The sequence below is a fragment of the Lampetra planeri genome, chromosome 4 (genome assembly GCF_965212315.1).
Source record: "Lampetra planeri chromosome 4, kcLamPlan1.2.h2, whole genome shotgun sequence".
Taxonomy (NCBI): Eukaryota; Metazoa; Chordata; class Hyperoartia; order Petromyzontiformes; family Petromyzontidae; genus Lampetra; species Lampetra planeri.
This window is the reverse complement of record NC_136110.1, coordinates 26,719,753-26,741,214: the sequence shown is the minus strand read 5'-3', so window position 1 is coordinate 26,741,214 and position 21,462 is coordinate 26,719,753. Positions and strand designations below refer to the sequence as shown.

General features: G+C 44.3%; 1 protein-coding gene across 2 annotated transcripts in view; it reads right to left on the bottom strand.

Moving 5' to 3' along the window:
- Window positions 1-18,730, bottom strand: part of LOC144717874 (microtubule cross-linking factor 2-like) — a 39,850-nt gene extending 21,120 nt beyond the window's left edge. For both annotated transcript variants that reach the window (XM_078593619.1, XM_078593620.1), the window contains exons 1-4: window positions 17,144-18,730; window positions 10,380-10,613; window positions 8,735-8,893; window positions 2,033-2,095 (exon numbers count right to left, since the gene is read on the bottom strand). In XM_078593619.1, the coding sequence (XP_078449745.1) occupies window positions 2,033-2,095; window positions 8,735-8,893; window positions 10,380-10,613; window positions 17,144-18,241 (1,554 nt within the window). In that variant the 5' untranslated portion in view covers window positions 18,242-18,730. The remainder of the gene's footprint in view (window positions 1-2,032; window positions 2,096-8,734; window positions 8,894-10,379; window positions 10,614-17,143) is intronic.
- Between the last annotated feature and the right edge of the window lie 2,732 nt (window positions 18,731-21,462).

The following is a 21,462-nucleotide window of genomic DNA, read 5'->3' as shown; positions in this document are numbered from 1 at the left end:
GTGTCAGCGTGATCACGTCGCGCCAGGAGGTCGTGTGGAAATGTTTACCAATGCAGAGTTGTGTTTTGTTTTAGTAAGTGGAATACGGTCTATATTGATGAATTGGAATCCAAAGCTTTTAAAATGTAATCATACTGTGTACAGTGTACACATAATCAATCATTGCTTATACAGTAGTAATTAACTGACTGAATCGTACAGTATTGCATAAATACATTTCATATTATTTTAGGAGGCCTTCATACATACGCTCTGGACATTCAGCACATAAATGTGCGGATTAATCAATTACAGTAAAACCTTGGATTGCGAGCATAATTCGTTCCGGAAACGTGTTTGTAATCCAAAACACTCGTATATCAGTTGTGATCACATGACGCTCGGCAGACAAAGCGTATACACGTGCTACCCGTATTGCAAGACCTCGCTCGTTTAACAAATTAATATTTATTACAAAATTTTGCTCGTCTTGCAAAACACTCACAGACCAAGTTACTCGCAATCCAAGGTTTTACTGTATAAGAATCAGTTACGCCGGTGGCAAAATGCACAGTAGTGTGGTTATATTCCACTTGCCTTACTCTTCCCTCACCCATGGTCGGGCTCTCTCTACGCGTCAGCTCTATTCAGCCTCACTGACCATTGATCGGAATTGCTGCGCTTGCCACAGTGTAATGTGTATGGCAGCAAAGCTCATTAAAGCTGAAGAAAGCCTCAGGGAAAATGAAAGCTCTTTATATACGCTTTCTTGTTAATCAGATTTCAGGCTCGTGTCGACTCGTAATTCGGCATGGGAAACACTGAGATTTATCTCTGGGAGCCATTATTATCATATTTATTTCGACGACGATGATTTAAAACTGTATATTATTGTTTGTGGGGAGCGGTGACACTGTGGCTCATGTACTATGCGATGAACCCGGGGATCCGAGATCGATGGCTGACCACGGATGACATCAGTGGCACGTGTAATCTGGACTGATCCTGGGTGCCTCCTTCACCGAACTGTAATGAACCAGCCTGGTGAAGGATGGCCAAACAACCACTATGACTGACATTGGATGCAGAGGCCTCCACCCAGTAAATGGATTGATAAATGGCTGTTCATTTTATATATAAGATACAGCATATACTAATTACCTGTTTTGGATGGGCAAGTGGAAACACATGTTAAATACAGGGTGTTCTAAAATGATTGACCCCATTTCAAATCAGTATATTTCACGATGGCAACATGTTACAATTACACAAAAAGTACAAACGGTTTAATGAGTTATCAAGTTTTACTAACCATTTTATAAATGCTCTATGTGCCCTCCACCTGCTGTACGGACTACATCGAGACGATAGTTGAAATCGTCCCAAACGCCTCTCAAAGTGTCTTCTTCCACTCACGCTGCCGTGATTCTCTTTTTGAGGTCATCCAGATTAGTCGCTAATGGTGGCACAAAAACACGGTATTTTGTGCCACCATGCTCTTTCACATTGGCGGATCGATGCCAAAACGCCATTGAAACGCACGCTGCACCGCAATTACGGATTCAGTCTTGCTGAACTGCAGAATGCAAAACGCCCCTTGTGTTGCGGGGTCGCCATCTTGCGAATGACTGAGTCTAGGGACTATTTGTGCGCTGGGAAACTCGATGCCCCGCCCTCTATGCCCCGCCCTCTCTATGCCCCGCCCTCTTTATGCCCCGCCCTCTCTATGCCCCGCCCTCTCTATGCCCCGCCCTCTCTATGCCCCGCCCTCTCTATGCCCCGCCCTCTCTATGCCCCGCCCTCTCTATGCCCCGCCCTCTCTATGCCCCGCCCTCTCTATGCCCCGCCCTCTCTATACCCCGCCCTTTGAAGTGGTAAGAGTTTAATTCATGGGCGGTTCGTGGTTGCAGAGATATAGCGATTTCAAATTGGGTCCATCCATTTGAAACACCCTGTACATTAATACACTCTCAGGAATGCCTTGGCCGCCTTGTTTAATGAACTGAATGTGCATTCATTCCTGAGGCAAAGAGTTGAAGCTCATAACACCAACCTGGGACAAAGGTCTCTTTTCTGGTTTGTAGAGCTCCCTGCTGCCACGCCTCCGAAGCGAGCTCTGAAAAAAAACATTTTTACACGATCAATCAGATGTTTGTTTTAAATTAAAACCAGCTGTGAACACATTGCAGTACAATCTTATTTTGCATAAATCCCACAACTCACAAGGGCAGCGTACTTTGGTTACCAGTTAACCATACACTGCTCACACACAGTGCTCCTGAAAACGCGCAGTATGTGTACGCATTATTGAAATAAATCTTCCCACTTAAAACAGAGTGTAAAGCCTACTGAGATATTCATGTCCTTTTGTTGAGGAGATTTGGGACACAGTGCCATTGAAACTCATGACATCCTGCCCACTCTTCTCCTGAGTGATCGTCTTGACAATATTAATTGAATTAGTTTTATGTCATTACCTTGAGGGGATATTCCTGAACTAATAATGAGGTAGACCCAAATTAGGAGGTCCAATTTTTACAACCGTTTTATTGTGCCAATCGGCCAATCCAGCAACTCCCACCTAACCTAGCACATACATAAAGAACTCCATTATTTCAAAGAGCGAATGCATGTTAAAATAAAGTCTGATTTTTTGTTACATTATTTTCTTTTATGAAATACCACCACAAACATCTCACATCCATTTGGATTTTTTATAGTTAACTTGCATAGTTAATCTTGTAAATGACCTTATTTAGTTAAAATGGACATCCATGACAATTGCATGTGACTGGACTATTAACAGCAATGAGGCTTGTGAATAGCAATTGGTTAAAAAAACTCAATATACATAACTCTACTCTAGCTATACATTTATACACAAAACGCATCTCAACAATCAATTCACTCGTTGGTAACGTGATGAAGAATACAGTTTATAAACATGACGCTTCATGCCCAATTAAATACACCCAGATGTTAAATTACATGTGAATGACGAGTCAATGTAAAGTATGATTGCGCAAAATCCATAAGGGCAAATGAAACGTGACAGCGGTGTTCCCTTTCTTCTTGGTTCTTTCGGTAAAGTCACGTAGAATGAAAATAAAATCATAAAAATAAAACATAATAAAATAATTCTCACGACGTTTCGGCCACAACGCAAGCAGCTGTCCTCAGGTGAAGAACAGGTCAGACTCTGCCTTCTCGACAAACCTGTTCTTCACCTGAGGACAGCTGCTTGCGTTGTGGCAAGCAGCTGTCCTCAGGTGTTCTTCACCTGAGGACGGCTGCTTGCGTTGTGGCCGAAACGGCGTGAGAATAATTTGATAATGTTTTATTTTTATTATTTTATTATTTCCATTCTACGTGACTTTACCGAAAGAACCAAGAAGATGAATCCCTGCAGTCACGAAAGCTTTAAAGCGGTGTTCCCCTTTGCCATTTTTAAACCCCTAAATCCACCTTTAGAACGTGCCACATTTACGGAACATTGTAGCATTTAAAAGAGCCTTGGAATTAGTGGCCCCAAAGTGCCTTTGTCTCATGTTTGAGCAGCAAAATTGTGAGTGTTGCCCCTAGGGGCTGGCACTCGGCTCATCCCTGGTGGGTGTCGCCAGCACGAACAGCTGCTGTGCATTTGCTCAGCGGCATGGCAGCTCTCTTAAAGCCCTGGCCCCTGTTTTCAAGTGCTTCCAATTTCACCCATTAAACCCCACAAAAGAATCCATTGTGCAACGTCCACGCATTACTTTTACAATGCAGGATTTGTAATCCAACGAAGTTAATCGCACGTCCTGAAGAACTAATTTTTTATGATGGCCCGTGACCTGAAATTCTATCTCTTATTTTTAATTGAGATATTTTAATTTCCCGATGTTGCTCTTGGTATTGAAAACTGTGAACTGGGTGTGGTAGAACTAAGAACTATGACACCTTCGCAGCAATTATTCATGTTGTGTCTTTCGTATATTTTTATTATACAGTAGACCTTTTGATTGAACTATAAGGTTGTCTCTTGACTTAAAGCTTTCGTGACTGCAGGAATTCATATTCATTGGGTCTTTCGGTAAAGCCACATGACTATATACAGGTTGTCAATGAAGAAATATAATTGTATGGTAGTTTTAGCAAGGCCGACACAACTACACACGCATTTGGCCATGTTAAGATTTTTTTTCATCATGTTAGTTTTAGATCTCTAAACCTCTAAATGTCGTCATGGTGTTGCCAGACATGTCGGGTGTGATTGTGTTGAATGCTTCTGTTATGTGTTGTTGAATATATATAATTCAAGATTTTTAGTAAAGTAAAGACTTGGGTACATAAAAATATATTTTCCACCATGCTACTATTCCATCAGGCAGATAAACATGCTGTCGTTTTTATATAACGAATGACATATTTATATACAGACACCCTGTAAATACAGTATTCATCTAAAATCAGGCCAGGTAGCTGAAATATAAGATTATGGCCCTGCTGAAACATTAACCTTCTGGCACATGTATTGAGCAGCCAGTTTGTTTCTCCTTGAAATGTTGCTCATCAAGCTAGCAGAGGTGGGACAAAGTCATTGTTATGCAAGTCCAAGTCGAGTCGCAAGTCATCAAATTCATGACTCGAGTCTGACTCGAGTCCAAGTCACATGACTCGAGTCCACATCTCATAGGTGGGACAAAGTCATTGTTATGCAAGTCCAAGTCGAGTCGCAAGTCATCAAATTCATGACTCGAGTCTGACTCGAGTCCAAGTCACATGACTCGAGTCCACATCTCATAGGTGGGACAAAGTCATTGTTATGCAAGTCCAAGTCGAGTCGCAAGTCATCAAATTCATGACTCGAGTCTGACTCGAGTCCAAGTCACATGACTCGAGTCCACATCTCATAGGTGGGACAAAGTCATTGTTATGCAAGTCCAAGTCGAGTCGCAAGTCATCAAATTCATGACTCGAGTCTGACTCGAGTCCAAGTCACATGACTCGAGTCCACATCTCATAGGTGGGACAAAGTCATTGTTATGCAAGTCCAAGTCGAGTCGCAAGTCATCAAATTCATGACTCGAGTCTGACTCGAGTCCAAGTCACATGACTCGAGTCCACATCTCATAGGTGGGACAAAGTCATTGTTATGCAAGTCCAAGTCGAGTCGCAAGTCATCAAATTCATGACTCGAGTCTGACTCGAGTCCAAGTCACATGACTCGAGTCCACACCTCTGCAAGCTAGGCATGGTGCAGAGAGGGATATGATTTGTGAAGCCAATCGCCGTAAACACGCGAATGCAGCGTTGGGTTAAAGGCTTTGCCGCGTGCCAGGGCTCTACAGCTATTCCCGGCAAGCGCCCTTCGGACTGTTCAGAACGCACATACTTTACGCCGATCACATTGCAGTCCGATGAGTCCTTTATTGGCCTGTCTGCATCGATCACCAACTTGTTAGAGGATCGGCCAGCAAGCGACGCGCGGCTGTTTTGTAGCTTTCTGCGCTTTTGAATGTCTCACAAGAGAGAAATATGATTGCAATGTGGATGGTTTTCTGTTGCTCTGCCTGCCTGCCTCTGTATGTCAGGCCTTCCCGTGGCAGTGCTTAAACCATTTGGAGGAAGTGTGGAATTTGCATGGCGATTCTAGTGTCGAACACTGTGCCCTTGATAATATATTGCTTCGGGCAAAAGGTCAAAGATCGCAAGTACTATACTTCCAATCATTGCAGCCTTGAAAGAGGTTAACAGTACGGATGCAGTGTTTCACTTAATGCACTTTACTCCAATTATACATTAATGTCATTAAGTACATATATCATTCATTATTCATAGGTTTTTAAAAAATCAATGTGCCTGACCAAGCAATCCATATACAAACTTCACCATCATTTTCATAAATCAGCTTGTATTGACTGTGGCGTTGGTTAAATGCAGTGCCATTTGGGGAAATTAATTAAAAACCAAGCAGCAGGAGCACAACAACAATCAATTCTGCTTCAATCAGCAATCCCACCTCCCGTGGTCTAACACTGTACCTTTTTATTTTAATGCTAACCACATTGACATGAAGGCATTCGGGTAAACATTTTCAACTGTGGCAATGAATCAAGCCTACTGTGAGTTAAAAGTGCGACATTATCTTACTTAGATCTCAACTTAAATATATCAAGTACTGAGCTGGGGGGCAGGCGGGGTCTCTACAGTAATTGCATGCATGCACGAGTCCATCCCGCCAAAACGACATATATAAGGCTATATTAAAAAAAACATATACAGGGAATCCTCTACTTACAAACGAGTCAGGTTCCACAGGTCTGTTCGTAAGTCGATTTGTTCGTAAGTCCAATTTTACTCCTGTCGATTCCAAACATGTTGTACGGCATGTACACTAAACACGGGGAATGGCTTTAAAAGTTGTATAATCTCCTGTATATGTAGATGTCACTGATTCTTCATGTTCTGCAGATGTAGATGCCACCACCGCTATCTATTGCGCGGCGGTTGAACTTACGGCTCTCAGTCCGAACAGGCAACTGGACATACGGACAGGTTTGTTCGTATCGGTGATCGTACGTAAGTCGAATGTTCATAAGTATTTTCATCACATGACATGGGTATAAGTGTTCTATTTAAAATAAATTAGACCAACTGCCATTGTTTTACCTTCTCTCTTATGACCTGAACATATGGAGTTGAGTCTGTCCAGTGATTTAATTTAGATTCTATTTTAGCATCTTGTGCCACTTTCTGAAGCCAAATTACACTCCAGTAAAAAATGAAATTACACGCCGGCTGCAACTATGTCACAAGTTACCTAAATGGGACCCAGTGTTAGTTTGCAGCCATGATCAGTCCATGCCTGTTGCATCGTGTTTGCAGTGTATAATAGTTGAACACATAACATCCATGACATGAAGCAAATATGTTTATACTAGACAAGGAACTTAAGGTGCTTGGCTCACTGCTCTGGTTAAAAAGGAAATCCACTACAGAGGAACCTGTCAGAGGTCATGCGAAGGCTCGCACAATACCACCATTGTCATGTACAATCAATAAAGCCGTCGCTTTAACAATAGAGCTCTCAGAACGCCGAGGTAGCCCCATTGTTTTCTATGACCGAGAGGGAAATGACATCATGGCCGAGAATTCGGCCACAATTGCAACCCGGCGGCGGGGCGAGGTTTATTTTTTTGGGAAAAGCACTGCGAACCACGCTGAGAGCGGAAGCGTCTCTGGAACTTATGTGCTCATTGCTTACGCACCGCACGTTTGCCCGTGCCCGATACAAGCGTTCTGCATTCGGGAGACGTGCAACACTACTCTCTCGATCCACATTGACGTTATTCGGCGAGCGCTCAGATGTGCAATAAAAAGCAGATTTACGGATGAGGCGAAGTGGAAGTGAAATTGAAAAGAAAAACGGCAGATATCATCGATGACGCTTCCGACGGTGTCAATAAAGTCCAACAAGTAAACGTAAACATGATGTGCAAATATCACGATACATGCCACTAAGTATTACTTCTTAGTCCGTGCTGCGTGTCTGTTGGATGCGATGTATATTTGATTGTGAAAATTAGGTCACTTGTGTATCTATTCTTGTTTTCACAAGATATGACAATGCAGTCACAGTCACGGGTACAGCCACACACCATCTCATTATTCTAGTCAGTCAGATATTACTGTTAGCCGACTAAAATCATCTCAGAGCTTGTGTCATGTTTATATTTAGAGAGATTGTTAATAGACCGGTGCACTGCTCACCGTTCACGACTCGCCTTCAAATCGGCTCGTCAAACCTAAAGAGCATGAGATTGTTTCTGTGATAGAGAGTCTTATAACTGTGTCCACGCAGCATGCTATGGCAAATTAAGCCGTCCAGTGCTCCCGAAGATTAATGCCTAGTGAGTACCAGTGCATGGAAATTTGGGAAATTCCAGTCACGATTTGCCAGCCTGCCTTACCCAGTTCACAATTCTGGAAATATAACAAGTAGACGAAACCCACTATTGTGTTCCGTCGTACATGCTTAGTACAATGGGTATATAATTGGAAATAGTGTTTGCCAGAAAAAAAAATCAGTCATCGTAGGAAAAAGTTCCACATTCTCTTCCTGAAAAACAAAATGGCTTTCGTGAATAAATTATAGCCTTGCTGTAAAATCCTGAACGCCATACTGAGCCTCACGCACCGCCGATTAATGTTTATTATTTGTGTTTTCATGCATTATGCTACGAACCCCGGTGACCTGTTTTCAATTTTCAGTCGCGACTGTCGTCAGTGCCGAGTGATGTCAGAATGAGACCCGGTCCTCCCCCCCCCCCCACCTCCACCAACTTGGACTGGTGAAGTATGGTCAAATTACACCTAAAATCAACATGTGTGGGGAGGCTTTCATAGGGAACTGGATTGACAAAGGGCAGCAAATGTATTATTACGCTGAATGCTGATAATACGGGAGTTTATTTTTGTAAACACACTTGTTTAGAGACTCGAGAATGTCCTCAAATGCCAATGGGGCACCATTTCATTTTTAGGCATCACGAAAATATATGTTGTACTCTAAAACGCACAACATACAGCACGACCGCACAACACATCAGCACTGACGCACAACACATCAGCACTGACGCGCAACTTAAACCCAAAGATAATAATAGTATTGATAATGATTTAAAAATGTTCAATCATGTAGTAGGCGATGCCGAGGTGCTTGTGTGGTTGACAGTGGCGGTCGAGGTCATGGTCGAGGAGGGCCCGGGTCACTCACCTCCTTCAGCTTGTCCATCTCGTTCTGCAGCGCTTGTTTAGCGACCTCCAGCTGAATGAGCTTGGCACGCAGGGTATCGTTTTCATCTTCTGCCCGCACACGCCGGTCCTCCACGCTCTCCAGCTCACGATGAAGCCTCACCGAGACATCCTTCGCAACCTGTATCCGCGCGGGGGGGGGGGGGGACAATGACTCGTGGATTATAACAGAGAGAAAAAGTTTTTACTGTGATTAAAGCAAAATTACAAAAGTTATTTTCCTGCTCATTTGATCGTTGATGTCGTGCTCATCTCCCATTTACAGCTGTCGTGGCTGTGACGGTTCCACCTGAAGACGGAAGCTTGTGTTGCCTCCGAAACATCGTGATTTTTATTTTATTTTACTTTTATTAATTTTAATGTTTTACCTACGTGACTTTACGGAAAAAACCTAAGAATATGAGTCCTAAGCCAGTGGTGGAAATTCCACATTTCTATGGTGGGGAAAGTCAAGCCTTGGGGCAATCACTGTTGACTTCCCCACAAATGGATACTTTGAGTATTGACCCGAAAGGAGATGATTGGCTGAGTGAACCCCAACCAGGGTTTGAATTCTCAACTTTCAGATCTACTGAGCCAGCAGAATGTGCTAAGAGAGCAATAACGATTTATTGGAGATGCTGCTATAATAATACAATAATAACAACCTCCATTTTATAAAGCGCCTCTCATATTGACGTACACTGGACTTGAAATGCAGAGGTCACCAGTTGAGCTCCCGGCATAACAGTTGAAACAATGGTGCAATATGTTTAAATCCCCCCCCACCTCTGTCTACCCAGCAGCATAAATTTGTACACCCATAGTCAATTGGTAGATCACGTGGTGGGGTAAAGTGAGGGTACTTCCACCTCTTCCAAGACGTCTGACCAGCATGAAAATAAAAGGCCAAATAACCACTAGAGGTGCTATCTAGAGCTCCCCCTAGCGGGTCCTCCATAGAGCTCCCAGACCAAAAACTTACTCTCTGCACTGTATTACATGCCACCTTGTAACCCTGTAAGCATATGTTATAAAACACATAAAAATGATTCAGTCTTGAATTCAGGATACAGGAGGCTAAGGGCCGGGCTGAAAACACAGAGCCACAAGCCCTAGGGTCCTTTGGTCGACGCCAGTGTGAACGCCAGTCAAGGGCCAGATCATCTAGGCCAGTGTTCAGAGGGGGAGCCACTTTGGCCGATCAGACATCAGTGTGAGGGCCAGCACACATATGAAACCATTGGGTTTCACAGGACGCTGGGGTGTTTTCACATTTGTGTATTTTTGGTGGCCGCACGTCAGGGACCGCACTAAAGGCCACCAGGGGCCGCCAGTGGCTCGTGGGCCTTGCAATGAAGAACGCTGCTCTCGGCTGAGGCCAGTGTCAAAATCAGTGCGATAAGGCCAAGGCATCGGACTGAAGCCACACTCCCGAGGCCAGGGTCAAGTATGAGACCTGGGGAAATGTCCTTGAGCCGGGTTCGAGGTCAAAGACTGACTTGCCTGTGATAATTATGTGATCCTTCAAACTCACCTTTAAAAAAATGTGTACATTAAAAGCGTCTTTTGGCAAACATCTCACCGCGGACTTTATTTTGCCGGTGCCCCGGACGGTGCCGCCTCACCTTGAGGTCTTGCTCAAATGCCCGGATGAGCTCCCCGTCCGAGTGGCCCGAGTGTGCGGCGGCTAGGGCCCTCAAGCTGCGGCGTTCGGCCTTGCGCAGGCGGTACTGCAGGATGCGGCAGGACTTGTGCGCGCGGTCGAGCTCACGCCGGAGGTCCTGCACGTGCTGCGCGTCCTCCTCCAGGTAGCTGTCCCGCATCTCCTCCATCTCCGTTCTCAGCTCCTCCAGCTCGTCCTGTGGTGGTCACGAGAGTATGTTGGACGCTGTCAGTGCGAAGGTATTTGTCTGCGCATGATTGTCGCACGATTAAATGATTCCACCCCTTTTTTCGATTTAAAGCTTTCGTGACTGCAGGGATTCATCTTCTTGGTTCTTTCGGTAAAGTCACGTGACTTTACCGAAAGAACCAAGAAGATGATTCCACCCCCTCACCCACCACCCCCTCACCCGCCACCTCCCCCACTTCCGATATGAAGAGAATGGTTATTAGAGAGCCATGTGGCAGGTCAAAGTGTCGACAAGTTTGCTTGATGTGATTGCTGAGAACGTGTAATTGTAATGTTCTTTGAGAAGACTTGAGAGGAGCTTTGTTGTCGTGAGTGTCAGTCGCTTGTTAATGGTCTCTCGTGAAATGATGGTTTCTCAGACACCAATTCTTGTCTGGAAGGGAATGACTCCAAAGAGAGCACAATTGGTTAACTGTGCGTTACTGAAATTGTTGTATTCAGATATAAAATAATAATAACAAATGCACATATATCTGATGTGTGTTCGTTTTATGCTGACCTACATGTGGGAAAAGCACAGGCTATGTTGAAGGTCATTTTGGCCACGACATTAGCAAACAATTGCTTTCTATTGTAGAGAGTGTCACGGGATCCTAAATATCCACATGCCAATGCGACCGTTAACTTAGCAGCCCCTCCGAAGAATGGCATGCTTTGAGGTGCTGCGTCTGCCACACAACATCTTTCATCAGATGGATTCCTACTTCAACGAGTGTTGCTGTGCTTAACAATACATTCGCGTTGTATTTTATGTGTATGCACCAGAGGTGTGGACTCGAGTCATGTGACTTGGACTCGAGTCAGACTCGAGTCATGAATTTGATGACTTGCGACTCGACTTGGACTTGCATAACAATGACTTTGTCCCACCTATGAGATGTGGACTCGAGTCATGTGACTTGGACTCGAGTCAGACTCGAGTCATGAATTTGATGACTTGCGACTCGACTTGGACTTGCATAACAATGACTTTGTCCCACCTATGAGATGTGGACTCGAGTCATGTGACTTGGACTCGAGTCAGACTCGAGTCATGAATTTGATGACTTGCGACTCGACTTGGACTTGCATAACAATGACTTTGTCCCACCTCTGCTTAACAATACATTCGCGTTGTATGTTATGTGTACGCATCATGTGCAAGTTACTTCTGTTGACCTGTGTATTTTTTTTCGCAATCTTGCTGATATTTCCAGCTGTTTGTAATAATACGCTGAGCGAGTCCAACATGGCATTGGTGATGCTGAGCTTTGTAATTGCGTGTGCAGATTGTGTGCGCTGATTGCGTATACAATCGAACCCATTCATATAAATCTAACATTAGTTAGAATCTCATTGGTGCAATCCGTATTCCTACATGCCCATGTATAAATCATGTTTTTGTAATTGAGTTTTATCCACAAATACACCGATTATAGACAACGAAACTCTAATACATAGTTAATATCATGCAGTATTTAGGAAAGCAGATTCAAAAGAAGGCCTGATAAATAACTAGCTGCAATAAGGCTCTGGAAGTAATAAAAATCTGGCTTTGTTTGAATAAGCATTGCAGCTTTAATAAGGAGACAATTCTCTCGTGTGTTTCAAAATGAGATGTGTGTGTGTGAATAAAAAGGCAGTTATTTATACCAGGGGCTAGCAGTGAATAAGAAGCTGGCTGGCCATGAAAATGGAGCAGAAGTAAGGATCTATCTTATGCGACATTATTTTGTGAATTCCCAAACCAGTTGCCGAGAGGAAGTCAACAAGCCAAGGCCAGTAGCCTTAATAAAAACAATTGCACATTTGGAAACATGCTATTTGAGGTGTATGATGTCATTTCAGGTACACAGAAAAAAAACTCATGGACTTCTTTACACTGTGGGTTTGCACTTTTACAAAGACCTGCAGCTTTGCAAAGGAACAATAAAAGTGAGTGAAGTCCATCTTGGACTACATTTACATTTATTTAAGCCGTGTGCAGCTATTGTCCCGTGAGATTTAATTTGACCAAAATCACACTGATCCGTTAAAATAACAGAATGTAGCTAGATTTTTTAAAAAATTAACCCGTAAAAACAAAGTTTTTCACTCTAGATCCTTTATATGCGTGGCGGCTAGAGTCCTCTCGTCCTCTGGCTTGAGATGGCTCCCACCTATGGGTCAGATGATTGTCTGCCAGCATTAACCAATTGGTAATTAAATATTTATTTATTTTCCCCTAAACAGTGTAAAATTTTGGAAAAAAAATTTCACGAAAATTAATTGTCACGCACAACGAGTCTGTGTGGAAAATGTCAGCTCGATTGGATCACGGGAAGTGGGTTAAAAAACGACCGAAAGATTTGCACGGTCGTAAGCAAGCACGCAAGCACGCAAGCAAGCAAGCGAACTTAATATAAAGGATTTAAAAATAACACTCATCATCAGCCATGATCATTACACTGCCCAAAGAAGGCTTTCCCATCTCCATCAAACATTTATTACGGTCCTGCGACACAACAATACATCCAGCACCTGCAAGCGTGCTGTTTTCATCGTTACAAATTCGCAGTGGCCATTATCTTAGGTGTGTTGCTTCCTTACTCTGTCACATTTCCTTGTGAGCCTCGACCATTGGCTATCATTCCTGTTAGTGGCATGTCCTGCTCAAGGCCACTTACTTTTCGTGTCTCTAATTTCCCTAATTCATGTTCCAAATTTGCATCTTCTTGTCATGTTTGTTGTTGCACTTTTCAACTTTGTTTTTACCTTTTCTTTGTCAATGTCCATATTTCCGATCAGTACGTCACAGCAGTTAGTTCAGATTGATTAAAACGTAATTTTTTAGGCATCGTTGGTATGTTGCTTTTCGTTACTTGCAGTAGTTCCAAAAGCACTCCAACCTGCTCACTTCCAATTCGTTATTTAATAATTTTCACCCCAATCCACCTTCAATAACTCCCATAGGTATGTATATTATGATGTGTTTTCCAGTTGTGTCCCTCCACCAGATGTCTTCAATTGTTTAGTGAACTTATTTTACGAGACATTTTTTGGCTTATATTTAAGCCCCACTTTGCAGCCGTCTCCATCAAGTTCTACCATTTCCTGTAGTTAATTTCAATTTTGATGATGTACTATAGTGACTCTTTCATCAGCATATCTGCGATTGGTAATATTGTCTCCATTTATGTGTATTCATTTGTTTCTCATTTCCACTTTTTAAAAGCATATTTGAATGTTGCTGTGAATAACCTTGATGAACGTGTGTCTAACTGTCTCATACTCCCCCACTAATATGTTTTTATTACTTTGTATCTATTTCTGTAAATAGATTGTATTGTTTATATGTTTTCTTTTATTCAGGCCTGGTTTGAGCTTGGATTATTGATCCATTTGAACTGAGTAATATGTACGTTCATAGTCTACAAAAGCAAGGCATCATGATAACCGATATTAATTTGTCTTTCCTAAGCCAAGTTTGCTCGTGTGGTTGGTTGTCATCTACATATTCCATTATTCCGTTTTCCAATGATCTTTGTGAATCTTTAATATATGTGCTCTGCCTCTGTAATTTTTCAAGTCAGTTTAATGTATTACCTGTATTGAATAGAATAATGATTGAGGCATCATTCCATGATGGGGCATTTCATTTATATGCACACATGTTGTAAATAGGTTCACAAATGTTCTTCCAACAACTGGTCCTGCATCTTTGATTTCTACAGTTACACCATCTGGTCCAGAAGCTTTCCATTTAAAAAACACTGTGAGCGACAGTGGAACTACAATCTCTTCATCTGAAAGCAGTTTGATTCCTGCAATATATGATGATGGAGTTTTTGTTAAAAGTCTGCATACAATTCACCCACTCATGTTTTTATTTTGTATCTTATCACGTGTTATGGTTCCATCTCTCTTCCTAATGGTTACCAAATGTGAATTGCCAAATATTAACTTGCCCTTTGCTGCTTCCATACTATATTTTCTTTCCAACATCCAATTTTTGTTTTGTTCTCCGATTTATCTTCTCATTCATTTTTTTTATAATGAAGTTACAAAGTTCCGTGCATTCAACTTTTAGTAAGCATCTCAATCTAGTTGTGCAACATCACAGATACGAATTCCATAACAAAGTGTCGACCAGTTTTGACCTTCAGCGGCTAGGCCTGTTAGACGAATGCTTTCATCTTGCCAGATGTGACAGACAGGAGACATTGATGTCAACTACTGAGCACATCACTGCAAACTAAACAATGAGGAAAACCCATACACTTGCTGAAGTAAAAAAAATACAAATCCCTTTGTTTTTTTGGGAACTACAGTGCTTTGCAATGGAGCACAATAGATTTAATAAAGCGTAAAGTATTTTGCTTTTGTGGCTAACAGGGAACTCTAATGCATGAGCCTTGCGTACAGTGTGAGCATAACAGGAATATTAGACAATGCAATAGCAAGGTCCGTTATTGAAGCTTTAAAGTGGTACTCATTCTTACGTTCTTAAAGACACTCCTGTCCGCTTGACTCTTAAGTGGGCAATGCTAATTATATTGGCTAAGAGAGTTTGGCAAAAGTGAGGGCTTGCAAGCACAACGTCCAATTGGCTTGATAAGCCCTATGCTAAATCCTGAAGAACAACCTTGCTCACCAACACAGTCACGCGAAGATGGATGCCGAACTGGGCTTGCGTCACTATGGTTTGCCAGCCAAGTGTCATTATGGATGGTTGACCCTTTGAACTGACCAATAAAAAAAATCCTCTTTGTCGAGTAGACGATTGATTAAATTAACAATCATTTTGCAACATTATAACACGTAAAAATATGTGGGCCTTTGGCATTTAACAGTTTAGGACGATGCACACAACATGATATTATAATCCCCACTTAACGGCAAGTCACGTACTGTAAAGCCGTCAATCAATTCAAGTGCCTGTTTTTCAGCCATGGTGTGACCTAGTTTTGATAACGGATTTGATGATGGCTGCAGGGTGGAATTTTTTCCACTACACATTCAGGACGCATTTCATCACTGTGTCGGTCAGCAATAAAAAATAAAATCTATTTACAGTACAGATGCATTAAATGTGCTTAAACCACGTGACCTTGGAAGAAATTAAACCATGCGAATATATTTTTGTTCAAATTTAGGTCATTCTGTGCACAGTGGCGTAATGTATTGCAGTAAATCCCAGAAGGCAAAATCCTTGACAACATCTATTGTGTGTCAGAAATAAGTAGAGCACCATTATCAAATATACATTTTGTAAAATAGGTCACGTAGACACGTCAATGTTATATCTCGGTTACACAATCTGAAACGTTCAAAGACGCGCTATACACAACGGCCGTAGCGCTCATAGTACCCGCTGGGTAATTAATTGCATGGTTTTAGGGTATTTTTTTTAAATTCATGATTGCGAATTACTGATCTTATTTTTGGCAACGTTTCTCGATCAAAATCTCCACCAGCATCCACACATGTGACCCAGTAATCCGGACGAGACAACTGCGCAGATTGCTGGGTCGTTTGTAATTAGCAGTAAAGGTTACCCCGTGTATGCATGCATGCGCCCCAGTGTGCATATATTTCGAGGGTACATTTGCGCAATTTTAAACGCACATGTTTGCGCAGGAGCATTATGCTAAACAGCAACATGACAATGCAGTTTATAGTTACGTATGTTATAGGTATGTAGTGAATATAACATGCAATCCAAAAAAGTGTCCAGATGATATAATTAATACAGACGGTCGTGAATGAGTGATGTCAATTCTCGTGATGTTCTCGTACGGCTAGAAAGCTCGTCAAGTCTTGCGCTCTTAACTAGATAATCCGAAAAATAAAAAATCGAATTCGGGCCCTCAATACGAAGGGGGACCAGGGAGGGGAGAGGATCGACTGGGTCTAGCCGATAACTGCATTGATTTCACCAACGTACAGTGTCAATTAAATAACCCCACGTCCAACACGGCACATGGAGGCTCTCATCCAGCAGTGGAATGACAAAACGGATGTCATCACATGCCCCACGCTTCACGATCACCACCATCCATCCCCTCCCGTGAAGGGTTGACCCAAAAAGCCAGCAAGAAAGCCAAGATTTATGCACGTATGCTGAACTTGATAATTGGTTTTTTACCCTTCTATCTGGCAACAAAACTGACACCTTTTTACAAGGAGTCATGTTTGCATAGACCGCAATACCTGCAGTCATAATACAAACAAAAGACATAACTCTGATAATGTGCACTCTCCTTGAAGAGTTATGTCTTTTGTTTGTATTATGACTGCAGGTATTGCGGTCTATGTAAACATGACTCCTTGTAAAAAGGTGTCAGTTTTGTTGCCAGATAGAAGGGTAAAAAAACCAATTATCATATTTTTACTGGCAAATGAGGTTCCCATAGAGTATGCTGAATTTCTTTCGCACCGTACGTAGCCAACACGTGTGGTTTGTTTTAAAAAATATATATTATCGGTAAAATCGCAGAACGCCGGCACGGCACCCACCTTGAGATAGGTGTTTTCGGAGCGTAGCTCTTCCATCTCGCGGAAGATCTCCTGGTCCAAGAAGCCGAACTCCTCCTCCTCCAAGCCGCACATCTCGCCGTGCCTGCTGGACCGCGCGTCCGTCGCCGACGAGCAAGACTCGGCCGCCTCGCCGGACGCGTCCTCGTCGGCGCGCAGAGACGACCTCAGCTCGGACGGGGAGTCCGCCGACTCTGCCTCCATGCCGCTGTCGCTCCAGTCTGCCACGTCTGCTTTACCAGCCGCACCGGCATCTGCCGCAGCAGATGTCGCTGTCTCGTTGTTGTCGTCGTCGTCGTCATCGTAGGCAGCAGCAGCAGCGGCGTGCGCACCGTCCGTGGCCCCCTCCTCCTCCTCCTGCTCGCAGTCCTCTGCGCTCTCGCGTAGCTCGTCCAGATGTCTGTCCGAGACGTTCGATTCGCTGCCACCGCCGCCGCCGCCGCAGCCTCCGCCTTGCTCGTCCGAGACCGAGACCGGCTCCGAGACGCAGTCCGAGAGGTCGGAGCCGCTGTCCGTGCGCGGAGTCCGCGTTCCGCCGTGCGCAGCTGATGCCACCGCCACCACCGCCGCCGCCGCGTCGCAATTCGCCGCCGTGACAACCTTCCTCCTCAACCTCGCCGCGGCCACGGCCACGGCAGCCGCCTTGCAGTCGACGATCTTCTTGGCTTTCAGCTCGGCCGACGACAGGCGCACGAGGAAGCTCTTCGTGGTGCGCGGTGCCCCTCCGGAGGAGCACGACGACACGGACGACGAGGTCGAGGAGGAGGAGGACGCCGCCGCGCCCGGTTTGACGCCGGAGGAGCCGGTGGTATCCGCCACGTGCTTTGCCTTCTCCTTGGCCGGGCTCCTGCGAGCCAGGCGTGCCGGGGAGAGCCCGGCTTTGCTGGCCCCTGGCTTGGTGGGCAGCCCGGGCTTTGCGCCCGTGGACAGGCGAGCGTGGCCGCCCCTCGGACGCGCCGGGGACGGTGTTCGATTGCTGGACCGCTTTTGCTCGGGATGCTGTGGCCGAGGGGGGTCTGCTGATGCCGGTGCTGGTGATGATGATGCTGCTGCTGCTGATCCGCCGCTTACAGCCTCCATCGTCAGGCGTACGAGCAACGGAACGTTGGAATTGTCGCCCTCTCGATATGCACAGGATATTTAAATAAGCAACCCCTCCCCGAGTTGCAGTAGCATCGATGTGTTTTCAACGAGAAGAACACAAAAGAAAATAAATCAACGGCATAAATCTAAGCCCACCGACGGAATTAAAACAATAAGCAATCCACGATTGACAAAAAATATATACGTGGACTCAGCCAGCAAGCAGCCGCCGCACTGGGGAACGAATCTCTTACCCTACGCTGGGACCGACGATTCCATTCTGAATGGAGGCTGTGATGGTCGGCAGGGCGTTGTCACAACGCATCGCTGCTGCTGATGCTGCTGCCGCCGCCGCGATTGCCAGCCAGAGCCTGAATGTGCCTTCTGATCGTGAGCCGGTGCGCGAGCATCAACGGCAGCAGCAGCAGCGTGAGCGCCAATTCCCCCCGGGGAGCAGGAGGGGCTGCTGGTGGGCGTGTGGGCGATGGAGCATTAAATCTGCTGCTGCTATCGCTGCTGCCTCTGGTGGTGGCTTTTGGTGGGTGGTGGTGGCTTTTTGGTGGGTGGTGGTGGCTTTTGGTGGGTCAGTGGTGGCTTTTGGTGGGTGGTAGTGGCTTTTGGTGGGTGGTGGTGACTTTTGGTGGGTGGTAGTGGCTTTTGGTGGGTGGTGGTGACTTTTGGTGGGTGGTGGTGACTTTTGGTGGGTGGTAGTGGCTTTTGGTGGGTTGGTAGGTGGCTTTTGGTGGGTGGTGGTGGCTTTTGGTGGGTGGTAGTGGCTTTTGGTGGGTCGGTAGGTGGCTTTTGGAGGGTGGTGGTGGCTTTTGGTGGGTCGGTGGTGGCTTTTGGTGGGTCGGTAGGTGGCTTTTGGTGGGTGGTAGTGGCTTTTGGTGGGTCGGTGGTGGCTTTTGGTGGGTGGTAGTGGCTTTTGGTGGGTGGTAGTGGATTTTGGTGGGTGGTGGTGGCTTTTGGTGGGTCGGTAGGTGGCTTTTGGTGGGTCGGTAGGTGGCTTTTGGTGAGTCGGTCGGTGGTGGTGGCGGCTGCTCTGGCAAGATGTATGCCATTGCAGTACAAATCTGGGCACCAATTCACTCACGAGCCGTTTTCCCCCATCGCCAGGGAGGGCTGCGGATGCTGCCGCTCGTCTACAGAGAGCAATTCATTACTGCGATGGATTAAGTCGGAGAGACGTTTATGTGTTACGACCAAAAGGGGGTCTCTAAAACAATGATGGCCACGTAATTATTATCCCGTGGAATATAAATGTGTTTGCGCGTTACCAAATCACGCTGAATGCGCCCGATCACCGTCCAATCCCGAGATGTTCAGCAGATTGCGCCTGGTTAGCGCTCGGATGGGTGAGTACCATACGAACAAGACTGGTGCCCTGGGCGTTGTGTGCGGTAGAGTGGAGTGCAGGAAACCCCATTGCATCCCCAACCTGGCCCCAACCTGCACAAACCCGCACTGACCATCGTGGTGAAGTATAGTCAAATATCTCACGGTTTTCAAGGCGTGAGAAGGTCTTCATCCTTCATTGGATTGACAAAAAAAGCAGGCTGCACGTGTATTTATTTGTTATCCCGATCTCGGAATATTGTGTTATCTACGTAGTGTAGCGGCGTCCAATGTTGGACTTCACTACACTCCCACATCTATGCTCTCCATCTTCATCAACTTCAACTGCCTTTTGACTGAAGGATTGGTACAAATTTCAAAACACTGCCACCTTACATATAGCATATCAAGACTTATTGTACTCTTTGGTTCTTTCGGTAAAGTCACGTAGGAAGAAAAAAGAAAATAAAACAAAAAATAATATATCACGACGTTTCGATCGCAACACAAGCGGTCGTCCTCAGGCAGAATAAAATAATCCAGCAGTGGAACTGCTGAACTGGCTGATGTATTATTTAATTTCTACCTACGTGACTTTACCGAAAGAACCAAAGAGTATGGATTCCTGCAGTCACGAAAGCTTCACATCAAAACTGATTGTTTTGCGTGTACAGTCCACTTTTTAAATGCTATGCTGTATTTGAATGTCCTTGCTTTTTATTGATCAATTTGTAAGAATGTTTTATTTTTGTTGCATAAGCCCACGTTGTATTGCTATTTCTGATTATTTGTTTCATAGAACGTAATTGACGTTTGATTATATTCATTTCAATACAGTACACCGAATGGGCTTAAGCATCAGTGTTAAAAGGTTTATGTAATGATGACAGCATACACTTGGCATCGTTTTTCCTTGACACGTGGACATGTATTGATAAAAAGGAGGGTCCTTGAATTATTGATGTGTCCCGAAGCGATTGTTTGTCCAGTATAATTATTTTCATTTATGTTATTAATTCTTTATTAATGTAGCAGCTTATTTGGTGATGCTGCTGTTGCTGGACTGACAGTGGTGCACAAGCACAAATAACAAAAAAGCCTTCAATCCTTTCGACAAACAACACTGTAGCCTTAAAAAGAAAACTATAAAATAGGCGACGTTTTAGGTAATGGGCCTTCTTCATAGAGATGCCAGAGAGAGATGGTGGATAATAAGAGTTGGAGACATCACTTTACACCATGGGACCTCATGAGAATTAAAATGTTTTCTTTTGACCAGTTAAAACAATTGGCGTATGAATGGTTACCTAATAAGTTTGTCGTAGTATCTATTGAGTAACAGAACATAATTAAATAACTGGACCGCCTTTATCGCCTTTGTCTATCCACCGATAGATTGCAGCTCCTCCGACTTGCACGGTCGGTTGCGTACGGTGCGAATGAAGTTACACATAAATACATACTGTACATCGTGTTGGTCGTGGAGATTGTTTGATAATTTCTTTATTCTGTTATATTCTAATATTTCGCCACGTTAGTCAGTGTGGGTTAGTGAAAGGGGGGCGGCAAGTCATGTTAGCCTTGTGGCCAGGAATCAAACTCTTGTTGCTGTGTTCATAGTGCAGTGCGCTATCCACTGCTCCACCATTCCACTACGAGTTTGTTTTAATGTATTCACATATACTGCACAGTACTGTACATGCACGGCCTGCATTTTTGGAATGTGTATTGAACATATATGTGTTATTCCCTCGAGGTATATAACATTCACGAATGCTGCTGAAACATTTTCAACATAAGAACGATCGAGAAATGCCTATTATTATTATCCCGTGTCAGTCTTGCTGCGTACAATTGCAATCGACGCTTTTTAATAGTACACG